The sequence below is a fragment of the Cricetulus griseus genome, chromosome 2 (assembly GCF_003668045.3).
Source record: "Cricetulus griseus strain 17A/GY chromosome 2, alternate assembly CriGri-PICRH-1.0, whole genome shotgun sequence".
In the NCBI taxonomy this organism is placed as follows: Eukaryota; Metazoa; Chordata; class Mammalia; order Rodentia; family Cricetidae; genus Cricetulus; species Cricetulus griseus.
In genome coordinates, this window is record NC_048595.1 from 269,379,019 (window position 1) to 269,398,572 (window position 19,554).

A 19,554-nucleotide genomic window follows, 5' to 3' on the forward strand; every position below is an offset into this window, starting at 1 on the left:
TGTAAGAAGATGGGAGCTAACTTTATTTATACAATAGTTAGAAGCCTAGAAAAAGATCATAGTATATATAATTTCAAATCCAACGTGGAGAATTATTCTATCAGATAAACTTCATTTCAGAGAATTTAAATCTTATTTTCAATCTTGCTAGTGTGTTTAAAAAATAATCATAAAGCAAGTGACTATTCCTCTCCAGGGAACAGTCTGGTAACACTGCTGTGTCACCTCTTCAACACCCATGGACTCATCCACCATTTCAAGCTGGATATGGTGACCTTACACAGGTTTTTGGGTAAGTCTTTTTTCTTTCATGTTCCTATACAACCACGGGAATAAAGGCAATTCATAACTCTTCGATTCCAAATGTCAAGAGACATGAGCTGAACAAGGACAATAGACATGATATGGAAGAAAGCCCACAAGGCCTCAACCCTACACCAAGAGCAACAGGCAACTAAGGATGCAGAGAGTGGGAGACATAGTCTTTCCCAGATTATTCAATACCAAATAATCAAGTAACATACAAGTAACATTTACAGACTGAGCAGGTTGTATTTGTACATATAGGAACATGTATGTATATACATATGTACATATATGTATATATAGTAACAATTAATGAAAAAAGAGGCTATGAATGTAAAAGACACAAGGAAAGTATATAGGAGAGATTGTCAAGTGGAAAGAGAAGGAGAAAATGATTTAAATATATTAATCTCAAAACAATAACAAATAATTTTAAATAAAAAATAGTTAAGAACCAGAGCATCATAGAAAAAGACCTCAAAATAACCTTAAAAGATTTGACTTTAGTTTTTAAATATAGCTTATCTGTCCTAAGCCATTGATAAATTGTTGGCTTAATGTGTTGTGTTTCTAATAAGTTCTGGATCTATAAAGAAAGCCTATCAGTCTATAGGTGTCAAGATATGCATTCCAATGAGATATGCCTCAACTCTAGTCACAACACGAGTTGCTGAAAATCTTTAAAATGAATGGTATTACAATTTACATACCCACCATGGGAGCGATACTTTAGATAAATTATTTCTAATCATTTGAAGAAAACCCAAATTGGACATTATTATCACCATTTGGTCCACAGTTACAGAGAACAAACAAGAGATTTCATTACTTTCCCAAGGCTAATGACTAGTGGATAGCCTGGTCCCAGTTCACATGCAGGTGTAAGCCCACCATCTTTACACACAATGCTGCCATCATTCTTTCCCTAAAAGCAGCCCCAGTTCTTACATTCTGTGAGTGTTCTGACTTAAATGCCCATGAATCTCCAAGGTAGCTTTCTAATCACCAGATGGCTTGCCTCTGCCACTTAGCACATTTCTGGTTCTTTGATTTGCTATGTGGTTGTACTATGGATTTGAAAGTTGACTCAGTGCCGACAGAAGGAAGATAAAAATAGCCTCAGCCGCCAGGTTTACATCTTCTGGAAACTCTATCAAGGGCTTGTATGTATGAATCATACAAAAGCAGTGACACCTTGAACTCAGAACAATGTTATCCCAAAGTCAGGGAAGAAAGTTGAGAATTGTGGTTAAGTGATTTGCGCATCATAGGTAAGTGACTGAACTGGAGTTTACATAGGACATGAAACAAACCTACTGAATAAAAAGCACATGCAGCACAGTAGAAATATGGGAAACCTGCCACAACTTCGCTCCTTTCCAGGAACCTAAATAACCTCGGGCTGATGGTATTTTAATTGCTTGAGCAAAGTAATGCCACGAAAAGGGCCAAATAATTTCGATTGGTCTAAAGAGATGCATATTCTTTGGACACGTATATGAGCCCCCAGGACATATAAGAAATACAGCCTTGACAGCTGAATTAACAGTAGAACCCAGAGCCAGATTCATAGCATAAGCTAAAAGAACACAGTCATTGTAAGTCTGGTCATTCTATACACACTGAATATATTGCATCCCAAGCATTGACTTGGTCATTTGCTAGAGCAACAAACCAAGATTGCATTGCCTATTATTAGACATGGCCCTCTTATCCTTGAATTGCACTGGAGGACCATGGAAGAGGGAGATGTGAACCGAGGAAGCCTCCCTTGGATCAATGCAGTCCTGTAACTGCTACCTGATGGAAGACTAGATTTGTTTTGATGAGTATTTATTATTCAAGTGGTAATATAATCACTGGACAGCAGGAATCCAACACACAAGGGCTCTGAAAGGAAGCATCATCTATGGCAGAATATTAATGAATGGCAACAGATTTTGATAATTAAAGGATGGTGTGAAATAAAGTTGTACTTTTTCCTCCATATTTATTTGCCCTGTGAATGAGAGCCTTCCTGAATTCCAGAAAGGGATAATTTATGGAAGAGGTGAGAAATCCCAAGAGCCTCACAGACCCTTCTAGCCTTTCTCTTCCGTTTCGTTTCCATTACAAACAGCCCAGTTGAGGCACAAGGCTTGCAAACCACCCTCGCTTTTAAAGGATTCCTCATTGGAAGCTCTGATACTTTGAAGTAAAAAAAAATACCTATGTAAGTCACATCTACTATGTCGTGCTTGTTTTGATCTTAGCTGACTAAGCTTCCTAATTTTTTCCTAGTCATGGTTCAGGAAGATTACCACGGTCACAACCCATACCATAATGCTGTTCATGCAGCTGATGTCACCCAGGCCATGCACTGTTACCTGAAGGAGCCAAAGGTAAGGCAAGATTCAGTCACCTCCTCCATCATCTGGAGATGCCAAGTTGATGTATTGCTAAGCACTCAATTGTTCAATGTTGGGAATCCAATTCAGTCACAATATGACTGAAAATTATTTATACTAACGTTTTCAGCATCAGCTCTGAAAATCTTACCATATCCATGAAAACAGATGTGGATTTTCTGAAACTTCCTTCCATGGTTTATTGATTTTCAAGGCTATTCGAAGCCAGAAACACCCAGCCAACCTCTTATATATCCTCAGTGGTCCCAAAGACCAGCATATCCGAAAGGGACCTTTACCATGAGCACTGTTAGCACTGAGCTGCAGTGGAGAAAGCTTTCCAGTTGTGATTTCTGATCAGTAAAGGGGATCAGAGCTCCTCCAGTTTCAAGTCCCATTTCTATTCGGTCAATGGGAGATTCTGATTCAGAATCCAAGAAAATTCTTGAGTGTCCAAGATCTCTTAGCAAGCATGCTCTGATGCAATGAACCAACCCAATATCAGAGAATAAACACAAAATGATAGTGTAATGTAATATTCTTTACAATTAAGGCCATTCATCACTATTAAATAATTAGGGGTTTTGTAATATACAGTAGGAATTCCTTTGAGGGTTTTTTAAAATAGTATTCAAGTTCAACACTCTGCTTAGTACAATCAATTTTAGTAGTTCATTAAAAATATATATGCAGGCTGGGTGGTGGTGGCACACGCCTTTAATCCCAGCACTCGGAAGGCAGAGGAAAGCAGATGATCTTTGTGAGTTCCAGATCAGCCTGTTCTACAGAGGGAGTTCTACGACAGACTCTAACGCTACACAGAGAAACCCTGTCTTGAAAAATCAAAGGGAAAAAAGAAAGAAAGAAAGGAAAATATGCAGATGCTTCAACATAAGCCACTGAACACACAGTTATCACATAGGCATCTCAGGATAAAGCTGGAGGGATCTACTTACCTGGAAACCAAAGCCTTTTTGATCCCTACGTACTCTAATAGGTATGTTACATACGTTTGCTTCTAAGTCAGACTTCCCCTTTTCCTGCTTGTTTTCCTGGTTGACCAAAAAGGAAAGATTCTCACACACTCCCCACCACTTATTCTATATCAAAACAGCATGCAAATTTTGCAATTCAATCAACTTCTTTCAAAGAAGCGGCAAAGATATATTTTAGTTAAGACACACCAGGGCTGGCGTCTAAGTTCAGTGGTAGTGTGCTTGCTGAGCATGTGTGAGGCCCTAGATTCAATCCCCAGCATAGAATTTAAAAATAATAATAACAATAATAATAATAATTAAGGGAAAACAGGTAAGATGGCTTAGTTGGTAAAAAAGCCTGATAATCTAAGTTCAGTCCCCAAATCCCACAGTGGAAGGCCTCCACACACATGCCACCGGGTTTGAATGTCTTTATTCACACACACACACACACACACACACACACACACACACACACACACACACACACACACAGGACAGGAGCAAGGGACAGAATAGTAATATTTTTTAAATTAATGTTTAAACAAAGCAGCACACTAGTGATTCTTCAAGTCTGTTTATTCCTTTGACTAACTTATTTCTTCACTTACAACTTTCTATCCAAGTGAGGGTGATATGGCCACTGCTCCTGCCCATCAGCCATTGACATTGCCCATTGCAAATGGCAACAATCAATCTCCTAATTTTATTTTTTTAACAGTTGGCCAGCTTCCTCACACCTCTGGATATCATGCTTGGACTACTGGCTGCAGCAGCTCATGACGTTGACCACCCAGGGGTGAACCAGCCATTTTTGATCAAAACCAACCACCACCTTGCCAACCTGTATCAGGTAAAAATAAATAAATGAATAAATGAAAAAATAAATAAATAAATGCTGAATGAGGAGCAAATACAGTCAATTGCCTTAGGTGTTCAGCTAGCACTTTCTTCCTGTCCCAAAAGATGGCCCTCACTGAAGGTCAGTCAATCTCAGTGATGCAAACACATCCAAAGAGCCTGGTTTGAATTAGAACCTTCTATACTCTGAAGGCTAAGTTGGTGTACAAAGATATCCAAGAAAATCAGTTTGCTCCAAGGCTGCTTTGAAACTGTCCTAAGTTAACAGGATGCAAGAACAAACCTTCTGTGGCTTAACATATTGTCTCCATGGAGATTGTCTTATACCTATTGCTCAGTTGAGGTCTGGAGGTCTATACAAACAAGAAGTGAGATGGATGGAGAGAGACAGGAAGTGAGATGGCTGGATGAAGAGAGGCTATAAGCATGTAGAAACAGGAACTTGCGCTGTTTTCTGGGGAGAAGCTAATGAGGTAAACGTGGCTTTGGCTTGCTCCTTCTTCTCTCTGATCTCTCAGCATTTTCCTCTGCATCTGACTCCAGGTTTTTATTAGACTAATTAAGAATTCATTTACATACCAACTAATATGAAAACTTACATCAGTTTCTCATTATGTTAATCATAACAATGAAGTGTCTACCAAAATTGACACATTTGTACTTAAAAATAAAGGTTATGAAAGCACACTTTTGCATTTAGTATATGAAAAGACATACACAATATGGGCCAGTGAGATGGCTCAGTGGGTAGAGTGGCTTACTTTTTGGCTCACCCTGAGTTCAATCCCCAGACCTCACAAAGTGGCACAAGAGAACCAATTCTGGAGTAAATATTCTGATACAATCAAATTTTCCAGGATTTTTGGTACAATATGTAGTCTTGTATGATTTTAACCAGTAACTTTTTATCATATTGATCATCAGGGACCAAGGAATCAAAAAATGAATAAAATCTTTGTTCAAATTCAGGTGCTCAAAATGACCATTACCCAAAGTTAATTCTAGTTTGAAAGGGGTTTGAGGAGTTACTTACAGAGCATACACAGGTGTAATTTTTTAATATTAAAAAAAATAAACACCTGCATGATTCTTTGTTTCCAAAGATTTTAGTTGGTGCAGCAAAGTGGGCTACTGTTGTCTCCAGGAGACACAATGTAGACTGTGTGGTCTGGTCCCTGACAGGAAAAATGGAGGAGACTGGAAAAGGAGAATTTGGAAAAGAAGGCCCCAAAACATTGTACAAGATTCTATCTTCATCAGACATCTACTTACTGGTGTGAGCATCTCCTGAAGGCTAGAAACACAAGTCCTTCCATTTTAAGGACAGTGTTAGAGACAAACCAATACTCAGTGGTCCCATAAAGACCTGCCTGGTGTCATAAAGCTGGCTGAGATAAAGGCTGAAACTTATCAGTCAAGTTGAGATGTTACAGACTGGAACCTGAAAGAGAACATAAACTTAACTGTGAGATGCCTAACAAACTGATACTCCACTATAGAGACATTTCGTCTTTCAGTTACTCTATAATCTCAGTTTTGTTTTGTTTTTGAGACGGTATTTCTGTATAACAGCCCTGGCTGTCCTGGTATTCACTCTGTAGACCAAGCTGGTTTTGAACTCGGATATTTGCCTGCCTCTGCCTCTGGAGCGCTGGATTAAAGATGTGCGCCACCACCTCCAGGCTCAAATTCCAGTTTAATGTCCTGAAAGAAAAAGTATTGGCTCAGGACCCTGAAGACCAAGTTCTCAGCACAAACGAGATCTATTTGCCCCCAGAGGGACAAAGGGCAGGGAATAAGAGACAAAGACCCAAGTAGAGGACAAGGGAGAAGGGGAAAGGAATAAGGGAAAGAGGGTAGAGGTATTTGTGGGGAGATAGGACTGCCTCTGAGTAGAGGGGAGACAGATGTGGCACATAGGAAAATTATAGCTTAGGATGAGGTGTTTAATTTTAATTGGGCATGTTAATTAGGTGAGCCAAAGGGGGCTTTTGATAGCTGGACTTCAATACTTTGATAGCTGGACCTTGGTAGTCAGACTCAGGAGGAGGAAGTGACCAAATAAGGGAACAGACCTCCGTGGCTAGCTTGAAGAGCATATCTAATGGTTTTTAGCAAGGCAGAGGGAATGGGGGAGAAGGGCAAAGTCTGACAGAGCAAGTGTCCCTTCTAATGTCCTTTTCTCATCTCAGGCATTTTTGTTCTTTCTCCATGCATCATGATTCTCCGGGTTTCCAGCGTGTGTGAGGAAGGCCCCAGTATGGAGGGAAGAAATGATATCATATAGTGTATGCACTTAGCGAGGCATTAGGAACACATGCTATTTTAAATCTTTTGAAACACAGGGTACCTATGCACATTTTTTCCACTAAAAAATTACCCTCATTAACTTTACGATGAGTTACATATTCAGAAAATCATTAAGAACCATGATAATGAGTGAGATAAACAAATGTACAAATATTTACAAAAATTATACACTCCCATACACATTTAATCAACAAGAGTACCACAGAGGAGGTGAGCCAGAGCTATGGTGGCTGGGAGAACCCCCCGTGCATGCGTGACTTCGCTGCAATCCAAAGGGACTATGAATAGATAAGGTGTAGGCCACTTCCTCTCCTTCAGCTGGCCCTGCTCTTTCAGTTCTGATAAAGAAGATCACAGCATAACACCCAGCATGTGCCTTTGCACTGAGATAAGGAAAGAGCCAGGGCAGCTGGAGTGAAGGCAGGGTCAGAGGGCACCCCCCCCCCCATTGTCTGAAGTCTGAACCAGATTCCTAAGCTTGACTTGCCAAATAGGGTCAATATGAAGACACAATAGGCACTTCCACCTGGTGTCTCACTCAGAATAAAAGCAGTCCGTGTGTCAAGGAAGATAGACCAAAAGAGACAAGAGCGTGTGGGAGGAAGTCCTCACAATTGACTCTCTTTGCCTCCACCCTCCAATATTACTCACCATCATACACACACATACGCATGCAGAGTCATAGATCGGCTCAGCAAGCTACAAAGTATGCATGGCATCAGATGTAATAGTGTAACAATGGTTACCACAATTATTAAAAGAATTGCTTTCGCTTTAACTTAAAATGTAATTCCTCTTGATAGATCCCAACTACACACTAGCTATGGACAGACCCCTCCATGGATAAAATAATGGATGATTCTTCCATTAAACCTTGTGACTATCCCTTTCTATGTTTAGCAGAAATATGTGTGATTTTTCTCAATCATTTCCTATAGGCAATTGGGGGGGATTAACATTTAAAATTCCTTTTTATTTTGAATGACTCTGAATCACACACACCAGGCTGACAGTCCAAGAAGAATGTTTCTATGACTGCCCTCAAATATGTAATTGCAAAGATTATTCATGACCTTATCATTTCTATAGGATGAAAGGTATTCTAGAGTATTAAATCCTATGAGGGAGGGTCAAAATTGATCTTCTGCTTCATTAAGTTTCCCAGGCCCTAGTCTGAATAGGTATTTCATGGACAGCAAGTGAATCTACATTCCTTGTTCTAAGATAACTCTTGTGTAGGTAAGATGAAGAATAGTCAAACAGGCCTTAAAGCAGGGTTTGTCAAAGACCAAGGATTTATTGTGAACTCAAGATGCTTCTCTTCCTCTGAGACCTCCCAGATGAGGCCCTTGGGGTATCTCCAAGGAGACCACTTGGTTCGTTAGGCGGGAGAGCAGGGCAGAAACTGTTATTTCCAGAGTCTGTTCGTGAGCAATTAAGAATGAAAACACAAGCTGGTTCATGCTGTTGTTTTTCTTCCTGTATCCTCCAGATTTAAAATGGGAAAACATCTGATTCCTTTGGATACCAGACTTTCAGTTTATCAACATAGTTCTAAGTATTTTCATCAAAGGAAGTATCCAATAAATAGAGAAGGAACAGCCAGGCACGGTGGCACAGGACTGTAATCCCAGCTACTCAAGGAGTTGGAAGCAGCAGGATTGCAAATTCAAGGACAGCCTGGGCAACTTAGAGAGACCCTGTCTCAAAATATTCAGGAAAAGGAAAACTGAGCCTATAGCTCAGTTGTAGAGAAATTGCTTGTCTATACAAGACCCTAGGTTCAAGCCCCATTTCCACAAAGAAGGAAGGAGGAAGAGGGTAACCACTATTAAAAAATAATAACAGAAAGGAAAGCTTCCTTGCATGATAGCAATTCAGCTGTGCCAGATTCCCTTTGACAGACAGCCTCTTGATTTAATTTGAAAACCTGTGTGGTGGTTTATTAAATGCCAGCAGTCAAAGGGATTGTTCCATCTCTAGGGCAGATCTTGATAATTCAGAAAAGGAAATAGGGAGTGGTAGTGTTTTGCCTCTGATGTTGTAAGGGTTTTCTTTTCCCAAATTAAAATTCTAACAGTTCTTGTTAACCACAAAAATGGAAGTTTCATCTTTCCACATTAAGATGAAGATTTTTCTTGGGTTCAGGATATGGCTCAGTTGGTTGTCATGCAAGCATGAGGTCTTGAGTTTGAATCCCCAATACCCACATCAAAGTCAGGTGTGGTGGTGCATGCCTCTAACTTCAGCACCTGGGAAACAGAGGGAGCAGGACCCCTGAGACTTGCTGGCCAGTCAGTCTAGGTGAAACTGCCAGCCCTGAGCTCAGCAAGAGAGCCTGTCTCAAAAGTAAGATGAGGAGTCATAGAGGAGGACACTTGAAGTTGACCTTTAACTGATACATGTATATGCACGGAAGAGTGCCTTACACATATACACTACACACACAAATAGATGATAGATAGATAGATAGATAGATAGATAGATAGATAGATAGATAGATAGATATAGATAGATAGAAAGATAGATAGACAGACTAGAGAGGAGGGAGATTTTAAAAGATTATTCTTAAAACTGCAAGTGTGTGGAGTCTGAGATATGAAGACATATTGCCACTGGGACAATGTGAAATTGCTGAACTGATACTCCTTCCAGGCAGATAGATGTGCTGCCTGGAAAATCTTCCAAACTTCTAGGATACCAAGGGGCATCAAGGTGAATCATCTCATCGTATGTTTGCATCTCCCTGACAATTTCTGAACTCTTGTCTTCTTTCTCTGGGTCTGCCCTTTGTGGATAATGGAATGAGCTACTGTGAGTATCAGATAAGCCTGTCACAGTGGTACTGCTTGAGCACTAGGGACAAGCCATTGTCTTTCTGACAGTTCTCTAGGCAAACCAGTGAATGGCCTGATTCTTGTCCCTGCTTTTCTCTCATTCAGGACATAGACATCCTTCTGTCTCCTTGTATCCACATCCCTCAGTGTTGCCTGGTTACAATCCTTTCCCCATTGTGCAACCAGGAGGTTTCCTTAAACCCAATTCTGACCACACAGATTCCTGCTAAAAAACCCACTGTTCCTCAGGATTTTGTAAATAACCAAACACGTAATGTACCAGCACCAACCTTGGGATTCTCACTATAGCTTTGCTGTCCCACCAAGCCTCTCTTTCCACCGTATCCACACACACACACCACACACACACACACACACACACACACACACACACACACACACACACACACACACACACCGGGCCTCAATAAATCACAAATCAGAAATACTTTCAGTTTCTCCAACATATCTCATTCCTCTATTCATTCAACAAATATTTGTGGAGTGCTTAATACATGCCAGGCGCCACGAATGCCAAAGATGACCAAAACAAGTAAAAATTCCTATGCTTTCTGAGGCAAAATAGAAAATAACTAAGCAAAATGTGTGATCTGTTACAATATGGCCATTTCTAAAACAAAAAATCAGACCAAACAGAGAAGACAGAGATAAAGTATCACTCGCTTCAGGTCTCCACACACTACTACTTCTGCCCATTTTTAACCAAATGCACTATCACTTAGTATATTTTGCCCAAGTATATGCATACACTCCCTCGGTCCACTCTGACTCATTTGTCCTCTGGGTCTCATCTTGGGCATCTTTTCTTCCTTGAAACCTTCTTTGTCTCAAAAGATCCAGCTTCCTTGTGTCTCCTCCACAACCTTAGGGTTCTCTTCCCTTATGGCCAGGTGTACTAATCAAAATTGCCATTGCCTGGTTAGAAGCTCATGTCTCAGGAGGACAGCAAGTCTCTGGCATGCATTTGTTCTTTTTCAGTGTCCAGCACATGGCTGGTGTTAGTGAACATTCCATTGCTTCTCCCGCTAATTGTCATGTAAACTGCAGGATGGGTTGGAGTAATTTTAAAATTCTTTATAGTGATCTTCCTTGCACCCTGCAACTAACAAATGCTACCTGATATTTTATTTTTGGAGTTATCTGGTTATCTATGAAAATGTAATAAAGAAGAACCAATTGCCACCATAACTTCAAAATATCTTTGCCTTGAATGAAAGTCTAAGGATTTCACAACAGAGAATCCCACATTTTGCTTCTATCAGATATTGGTCCAAAATTCAAATCTTGTTTTTTTTCAATTAACAATCTTTTCAACTTTTAAACATTAGAGTGTAGGCTTTGTTTGGTATCCATTGGATAAGTACTTACTTCTTTACCTGGCCATGTGGCTTATACACAGAGATGACTAGGAAACATTTTTTTTTATTTTAACAGTGGTCACGGCTAGCAGCAATCTCCAAGCATCAGAGATGTGTGCTCTTGGGAATGCATGAAGACTTTCTGAACAGCCTTTAGGCATTAACAGTGTGCAGAATCTGTGTTTGGGCCTTTATGTTGTCCTGCCTGGAATGGGCCAGCAAGGCAATCAAGTCAAAGTTGTACATCTTCAGCCACCTTACACAGTCACCCTTTTCCACTTTACAGAAGACGGCCACTTACTTTTTCTGAGTCAGAAGTATTAAAAGCTGTCTCCTGTAACTGAGACCCCACCCCCACTGGTCTCCTTAAATGACTGCCAATAACTTTGATTATTCTGCCTAATTTTTTCCAGATTTGTGCAATACTCCAGTCTTTTTAAAGGCTAGTTAGTTATTAATAACAATTACATGATAAACTCAATCTCAAAAATTATTTAACTCTTGTAGGTCCAAATTAGGGAAATCTGTTAAATTAGAATTTCAGCTTATAGGCCGATTTTTGGTGCAGAGAAATATGATGACACTATAATAAAAGACTTTATAGATATAAACATACGGCATTAAACTAAAATTCCAGGGGCTGAGGAGATGGCCTAGTGGGTAAGAACACTTGCTGTGTGAGCATAATGACCTGAGTTTGAATCCCTAGAATCTATGTGAAAAGACAGTTGTGGCAAAACATACCTGTAACCCTAGCACTGAGGGTAGGAAGGAGGCTGAGATGGGAGGCTCTCTAGGACTTGCTGACTACCAGCCTAGCTCCAGGTTCAAAGAGAAAGTCTCAAGGGAATATGACAGAGAGTAATAAAGGTGGATATCACTGTCCTTTTCTAGCCTCTCCATGGGTGCAAGATGGGCACACACATACATATGCAGGCAATATCACACACACACACACACACACACACACACACACACACACACACACACAATCAGTAATTAAATAAATAATAAAATCCTATGAGGAATGGAATTAAAACAAAAGCTCCAGGGCTGGCGGTGTAGCTCAGAAGTAGAGAATATGCCTAGTTTGCCATGTGGGAGGTCCTGGGTTCTAATCCCGTAACCAAGAAAGAAAAGAAAATAGCAGTTACAGGGGTACATCTTTGATTTGAAACTTCTGACTTAAATAATACTTTATTCATGTGCCTTTTTTCAAGGAGAAATGAAGGGGCATTAAAAGTAAATGGTATTTAGATTCCCTGAATACATTTAATATGCAAAGACATGGTGTTAAAATGCTAATGTTTACAAATAAGCAAGACATAACTTAATGACTTTTTCGTCTTTAGACATCAATTCTGAAAAGTAAGGGCAAAATTAAGTCTAACTGTTGGTATTTGTGAGCTTATTGAGTTCTGGCTTCTGGGAGCTTAGATACGGCAACACAGAGGAAATTCTTGGGGGGCAACAGGAAGCATATACATGGTCCAGGTATTTATACTGGCAGGTGTGACTCAAAGATACTCCTTAGCCACTCACTAAGTGGGTGCCAGCCTCACACCCAGGGGGAGGAAGCTGAGTGTTCATTATACCTGAGTTAAGAACATCCAAGGGCTAAGTGAGGATTAAATAAGGTTAAATAAAGTGCTTGGTCCAAAGACGGAACTTGGTGTGCAACCTCTCTTCTCTGCCCTTCTTACTCCCTTGAAGCCAGTGCAGTAGCCCTGGTTCCAACACCACTCTGACCAAACTCTTGCTTGTGTAAGACTCTTTACCCATGAGTCCATTTGCAATCCCAGACACCAAGTGTGCTCCCTGTCTGCTCAGTGTCCTCTCATTTCCTTGAAACTCCCATCCAAATATGCTTTCACCAGCAAACTTCCCAAGAATCCACAGATTCTGTCTGCAGGAAGATCACTAATGAAGACGTCAAGTCAGACTGGCATAGGGAACAGTGCCTACAGCCATCCCTCTGACACTTTTATTCCACTCAACAGAGATGTAGTGTCATTTGTCATTAGGTCTTGTTACACTTTTTGGCCCCTTGAACAACTCATGTGAAGTAGCTCCTGTCTCTATCTGCCTGAATGAGTCTGTCAAGTGAACTCATGAATGACTGAATTAAATGTCACTGCTGGATTGAACATCTGTCACATCCCGCTAACCTATCTCTCTCTATGCTCATAAATCGTCACAATCAGGACAAATTAGTCTAGCATGTGACTTCCAACAAACATTTTCTTGTGTTGAGTGTGGCTCAAGCCCAAAAGGAAATAACAGACCAGTGGATGAAAGCAATAAAGTTTCATCACTGGTTCAAACATGGTCAAGTGGTAAATAAAAGTCAAGCGACTGCTTGGCAAGAGAGAGGCAAACGCAGTATAACAGTCTCTCCAAGTATGGGTTTAAGGCATTCCTCAAGAAGCTCATCACAACAGAGTCCTAGGGAGATTTAAGAAGCAAGGAGAGATGTGGTTTTAGGGGACCCTGAATTGTGTAACTCTTTACATTCTATAAAAAAAAAAAAAGTTGACGGTTGCCAGGCAGTGGTGGTACACATCTTTAATCCCAGCACTGGGGAGGCTGATCCAGGATGATGGATAGTTAGAGGCCAGCCTGGGCTAGATGTTAAGTCCAAGGACAACCTGTAAATTCTGTGACTCCTATTTCAGAAAAAACCAAAAACAGAAAAACTTACACTAACAGTAAGTACAAGGAAGAAGCTAAACACAATAGACATTCCCCAGAAGTGAAACTGTCAAGATAACTGAACAAGGAAGCAACTATAGTCTGTGATTCCATTTCCCAGACTTCACCAAATGTCAGTATTCTGGGGGCCAAGATGTCTCCTTAACAGTGGTACTTAAACTTTAGTGCACATAAAAAAATTGTCACTAGGGTCTACAGAGATGGCTCAGCAGGTAAGAGCTCATACTGTCTTTGGAGGACACAAGTTAGGTTCCTAGCACTCGAGTCCAGTGGTTTACAACCACCTGTAATTCCAGCTCCAGGCGACCCAATGCACTCTTCTGACCTCCAAGGGTACTTCATGTGCACATATGTATAGTTAAAAATAAAATCAATTTTAAAAAGAAATACCAATGGGTGGTAGTGGTGCACACCTTTAATCCCAAGGAGGCAGAAGCAGGCAGGTCTCTGTGAGTTTGAGGCCAGCCTGGTCAATAGAGCAAATTCCAGGACAGGCTCCAAAGCAATACAGAGAAACCCTGTCTCAAAAAAAACAAGAGAAAGAGAAAAGGAGAGAGGGAGAGAGAGGGAAGGAAGGAAAGAAAGAAAGAAAGAAAGAAAGAAAGAAAGAAAGAAAGAAAGAAAGAAAGAAAGAAAGAAGAAAGAAAAAGAAAGACCACTTGCCTAATAATCAAAACAATATCAAGTGGGACTTAGAATTCTGAATGTGCTGCCAATAGCCATGGGAGTCAGAGTATAGAAAGTTCTTATCATCTATGGTCAGCAGGGCAAATTAGACCTCTGCTCAGTTTGGTCAGTCAGTCTTGGATGATGTGGTGACTGTAATGCCCTAACAGCATTGCTGCTTGTTTTAACTGCTTCAATTTATTCTTCTACATGCAGGGTCACCTAAGTGAGCAGTGGGAAGCAGGGACAGGGGTTCATGTTATTTGGAACATAATTAGTCAACCTAGACTCAGGGCCCCCAAAGGACAGTACACGCCCAACCATCACTACAGCCTGAAGGCAAAGCCATCATCCTTATACTTGGTTTTCTTTTCTGGTCAGACTCTGGCTGGAAAGAAAATCCTGGCTAGCCCCAAGGTGTGTTCAGCTGTGAAAGATCATTATCCTAGCTCTGGTCTCCTTTATAGCTTTTGTTTTCTTTCTTCTAGAATATGTCTGTACTGGAGAATCACCACTGGCGATCTACAATTGGCATGCTTCGGGAATCAAGGCTTCTTGCTCACTTGCCAAAGGAAATGACGTAAGTGCTGTCGAGATGAAACAGACTGATGTGCACACAGTAAAGATAAGTCACGTTCTCCAGGGCATGCTGGAACTCCTGTGTCAGTAGCAGGGAGCCAGTTGTTGGTTGCCTGCCCTCCCTTGATTGTCCAGCAAGAGATTCAGTGTCAGGTACCACAACCCAAAAACCAGAATATCTCTGTGCACTTTGAAAGGGTCTCAGATGGTCTATGACCTAAAGTGGGGGTGGGGGCAATAATATACAGCTCTCTGCTTTCACACTCTTCAGCCACAAGGCTCTGCACTGCCAAATTCCTGTCCCTTATGTTAGCAAACCGTCCTCCCGTTTAGATACAACGAATAAATATTTGTCAAGAAAGAACATAGGAATTCGAAAGCTAGATTAAGGACTTGTCCAGTAACGTGTGTTTTGTCTTTGCCAATCTTGGGAGAAAGGAGGAGTGAGAAATACTTTGTTAAGTTGTGTGTAACTCATGCCTATATCTTTAGTAGTGTGAAAGCTGAGGCAGAAGGACCACTGGAGAACTGAGGGCAGCCTGGGCTACAAAGAAAAACTCCACTCCAAAAACTACATAAATAAAACAAAATAAATTCAATGGATTTGTTCATTGAATTACCCTCAGTCCTTTTTTTTTTTTTTGCTTGTTTGTTTGTTTCTTTTTCTTTTTTTCATTGATTCGATTAATGTCTTTTGGGTTTTTGTTGTTTGCTGTTTTTGTCCGTTTTTTTGTTTTGTTTTGTTTTGTTTTTTGTTTTTTGTTTTTTTTTTCCCCAAGACAGGGTTTCCCTGCATAGCCCTGACTGTCCTGGAACTTACTCTGTAAATCTGGCTGGCCTAGAACTCAGGGATCCTCCTGCCTCTGCTTCCCAAGTGCTGGAATTAAAGATGTGCACTACCACACCCAGCTGTCTTTTGCATTTTAAGCAGAAAATATTAATTTTCATAGTCTACTGTTTGTCAGTTTCTGAATCTTACTCATTTTCTGCATGGCCCCAACTTAGCCAATACACTATTTTACAAAACCACCACAAATTCTGATCTCTTTCATGAAAATGTGGAGGACCCAAGGGTGTTAGGTGAGTGGCAAAAATTGATTATTGTGAGTGTCTTATGAACATGTGGGAACTTGAGGTCCAGGTCAGAGTAGTGTGTATGCCATAGGACAGTTGTAACAGACTTTCTTGGCCACCAGCCACCAAATCATGACACAGAGACTTATTATTAGTTATGAATGCTTGGCCTTACCTTATGCTCGTCCCACCAACTCTTATGACTTAATTTAACCTGTTTCTCTTTATCTACATTTTGCCTTGGGGCTTTTTACCTTTCTTTCATTCTGTATGTCCTACTTTTTCTGTTTCTTCCATGTCTGGCTGGATGGCAGCTGCCTGGCTGGCTCCAGGCATATCCCTCTCTTTCTCCCTGTTTTCTCTTCTCCAGAGCCTAGACTCTTTCTCCTACTTATTCTCTCTACCTGCCAGCCCCACCTATCCCTTTACTGCCTAGCTATTGGCTGTTCAGCTTTTTATTAGACCAAGCAAGGTAAAACAAATGCAAAATATCTTTACATAGTTAAACAAATGCAGCACAAACAAATGTAACACACCTTTACATAGTCAAAGTAATATTCTGCAACATAAACAAATATAACACATCTTTACATAGTTAAAAAAACAGCATAAATAAATGTAACACATCTTTACAGAGTTAAAGTAACATTCCTCAACAGACGGGAAGTATGTTCTGCACTGAGTTGTGTGCTGCCATAAGACAGGCAGCATGCTCTGGGCTTGTAAGGTTTTTTCCTGGACCTCTGATACCATTTCATACAGCTATGGAAGGAATGTTCAACTTGCAGAAGGAACTGAACTCTTGATAACTTTTTAACCCTCTGGAAATAAAAGCAGCATCCCACACACACACACACACACACACACAAAAAAAAAAAAAAAAAAAAAAAAAAAAAAAAAAAAAAAAAAACAGAAAGGAAGGAGGGCAAGAAAAGAATATAATGAGGTGATAAATGGGAATGAAGGAACAAAGGACCCAGTATGACCACACTTTTCCCAAAACAGTCCCACTAGTCCTTCTTGCTGCTCCAGTGAGGGTCCTCAAACTCCAGCTCACTCCTATGCATTGCAATAAAAATGCCACTTATTTCTGTGCCACAGTATCTCTGTGAGATACTCTATTATAAATGCTGCCTCTGGAAGCATTATTATTATTACACAATAATAATTGTGAACGGACATCATAACAAAAGTTACATTCATCATTATTAGTTTTTCTACCCTCAAGGAAGTTATTTAAAGTTATTTTTCTGACCTTCGAAAGCCAGATATGTTAAATGCAGAAACTATGTAAGGCTAAGAAAAGTAATCATTTGAACCATAATGAAGTTGTCATGTTTGAAGAGCAAAACAGTCGACAGAATACAAACAGGTCCATATAGTTCAAAGAAGAAAAACAAAAGTACTGGTGACCCCGTCAGTGAGGAATAGTCATCGTTAACCTATCAGCTATATTTCCCTTCAGTATTTTTAGTACAACCATATTTTAACAAAATGCAAGACACATGTGCAGGTTTCATGTGTTGTTCTTTTTACGTTTGGGGATTTTTTGTTTTGTTTGTATGTGTGTGCCCCATATACATTGGGGTCCCCTCAGAGGCCGGAAGAGGGTTACTGGAGCTGGAATTACAGGCACTTGTGAGCCATCCAACGTGGGTGCTAGGAACAAAACTCAGGTCCTCTGCAAGAGCGGCAAGTGCACTTTACCACTGAGCATCTCTCCATCCCTTCTGTTCAGATTGTTTTAAAGCAGGCTCTCACTCTGTAACCCACTCAAATCCACATCAATTCTCTTGCCTCCTTCTCTCTAGTGATGAGATTATAGCATTGGTCACCACATCTGGCTTATATTAGTTTTTATCCTAACAGTGTTCAATTTCTATAAAGGTTTTCTTCTACATCATCCAATGTGTGACTTAAAGTTACTGTGTTGACTATTTGTCAATATTGTATCCAAGTAATGTATTTATTCACTATTGGTTGGAAATTGGGTGGTTTCAAAATTATTTCATTATAAACAATATTTTTGTTTTTATAATAAAAGTAAAATAAAAGGGCAACATAAAACTAGTGTTACATTATATTTGAGACATTATTATATCAATATCTATCTGATGAAAGTAGTTATAAAGTAGTTCTCAGTGATTTCTCAAGGTGCCCATTTAGGTGTTTTGATTCTACTTTTACTTGTAGTTTGTTTGAAAATATTTGCCCACATCTGACATCTGTGGGTGCTGCCAAAAACATGGATAAGGCATGATTTTGAAGTGAAGGATTTTTGTCTCTGGGAAAACAGGACTTATTAAAGTGTAGTAAAGAAGTGTTATCAAATCTTTCTTTAAATTGAATGCCAGATTACATACAGCTCCATGCATTCCATTTGAAAAAATGGCATGTGAAATATTTATCATCCAAAAATGGAATTGTAGATATACCAAAATATTATTTTCCCAGAAATCTTGAAATCTAAAATGTATATATTCTTCCAAAACTATGATACTCTGAATAAAGGTTCTTGTTACATGTCATCATATTGTTTTTCCAAGAAGTATGCTTACCTATGTTGCCATTGATGACATTAATGAATTACAAGAAAATCTGCCAATGAACTATCTCCCAAATCTTTTATTGTATTTTTAAGTATTTGGAAGTTTTCACATATACGTGTGCGCACACACACACACACACACACACAATGAGAACATGAAAGAGCTTCTCATTCAGTCACCATGAACCATTTACTTAAGCTGACATTGAAAATTTTTATTTATTTGTTAATCACTGCTATTTATTTTAGAGATCATATTTTAGCTCTTTTCCCATTTTCATCACTGTTATTCATTTGTAAGACCTTATGTTGTGTATAGTAACCTTTTTATATAGTGTAAATATTACTTGAAGTTCTTAATTTGTCTTTCAATTTGACTCAGGAAACAATTCTAATTATAATGCTATCTTTCTGGCTATAAACTTAGTAACTACTCATTTTTAAATGCATATAAAATTGAAAAATATAAAGAAAAGGGAAGTCAATCATAATTCTACTTTACATATAACTTACTCTCTAATACCACAGAGATCACACTTTACATTCATTGCATCCTATTTTTATGCAATAAAACATAACATTTTTACATATCAATAAATATACTATTTAACAGTTGCATGGCATGAATGAGGCAGTTATAATCCCCTACTCATGAATTCTTTTCCTCCCTAAGATGTTTTCTTAATATAAGTAATAAAATAAGCTTCTTTATATCACATATATTCCTAGTTATAGCCTTGCTAACATGTTAATATAAATTTGTAGATGAGCTTTAATCACCTCGTTTCCACTGTCAAATGATTTTTACACTAATTTCTCAGTTACTCCATAGGCCCACTGCACTAATTTATAACTTGTAAATATGCACCCAAGATAATCTTCTGTACCTGTGTAACTGGAAATACAGAAGCATGTTTA

At 39.5% G+C, this 19,554-nt stretch overlaps 1 protein-coding gene across 1 annotated transcript in view; it reads left to right on the forward strand.

Moving 5' to 3' along the window:
* The window catches only part of Pde7b (phosphodiesterase 7B), a 142,792-nt gene that overhangs the window by 109,416 nt on the left and 13,822 nt on the right, over positions 1-19,554 (forward strand). The window contains exons 5-8 of the mRNA XM_027401919.2: positions 197-292; positions 2,587-2,687; positions 4,392-4,523; positions 14,924-15,015. Of these exons, the coding sequence (XP_027257720.1) occupies positions 197-292; positions 2,587-2,687; positions 4,392-4,523; positions 14,924-15,015 (421 nt within the window). The remainder of the gene's footprint in view (positions 1-196; positions 293-2,586; positions 2,688-4,391; positions 4,524-14,923; positions 15,016-19,554) is intronic.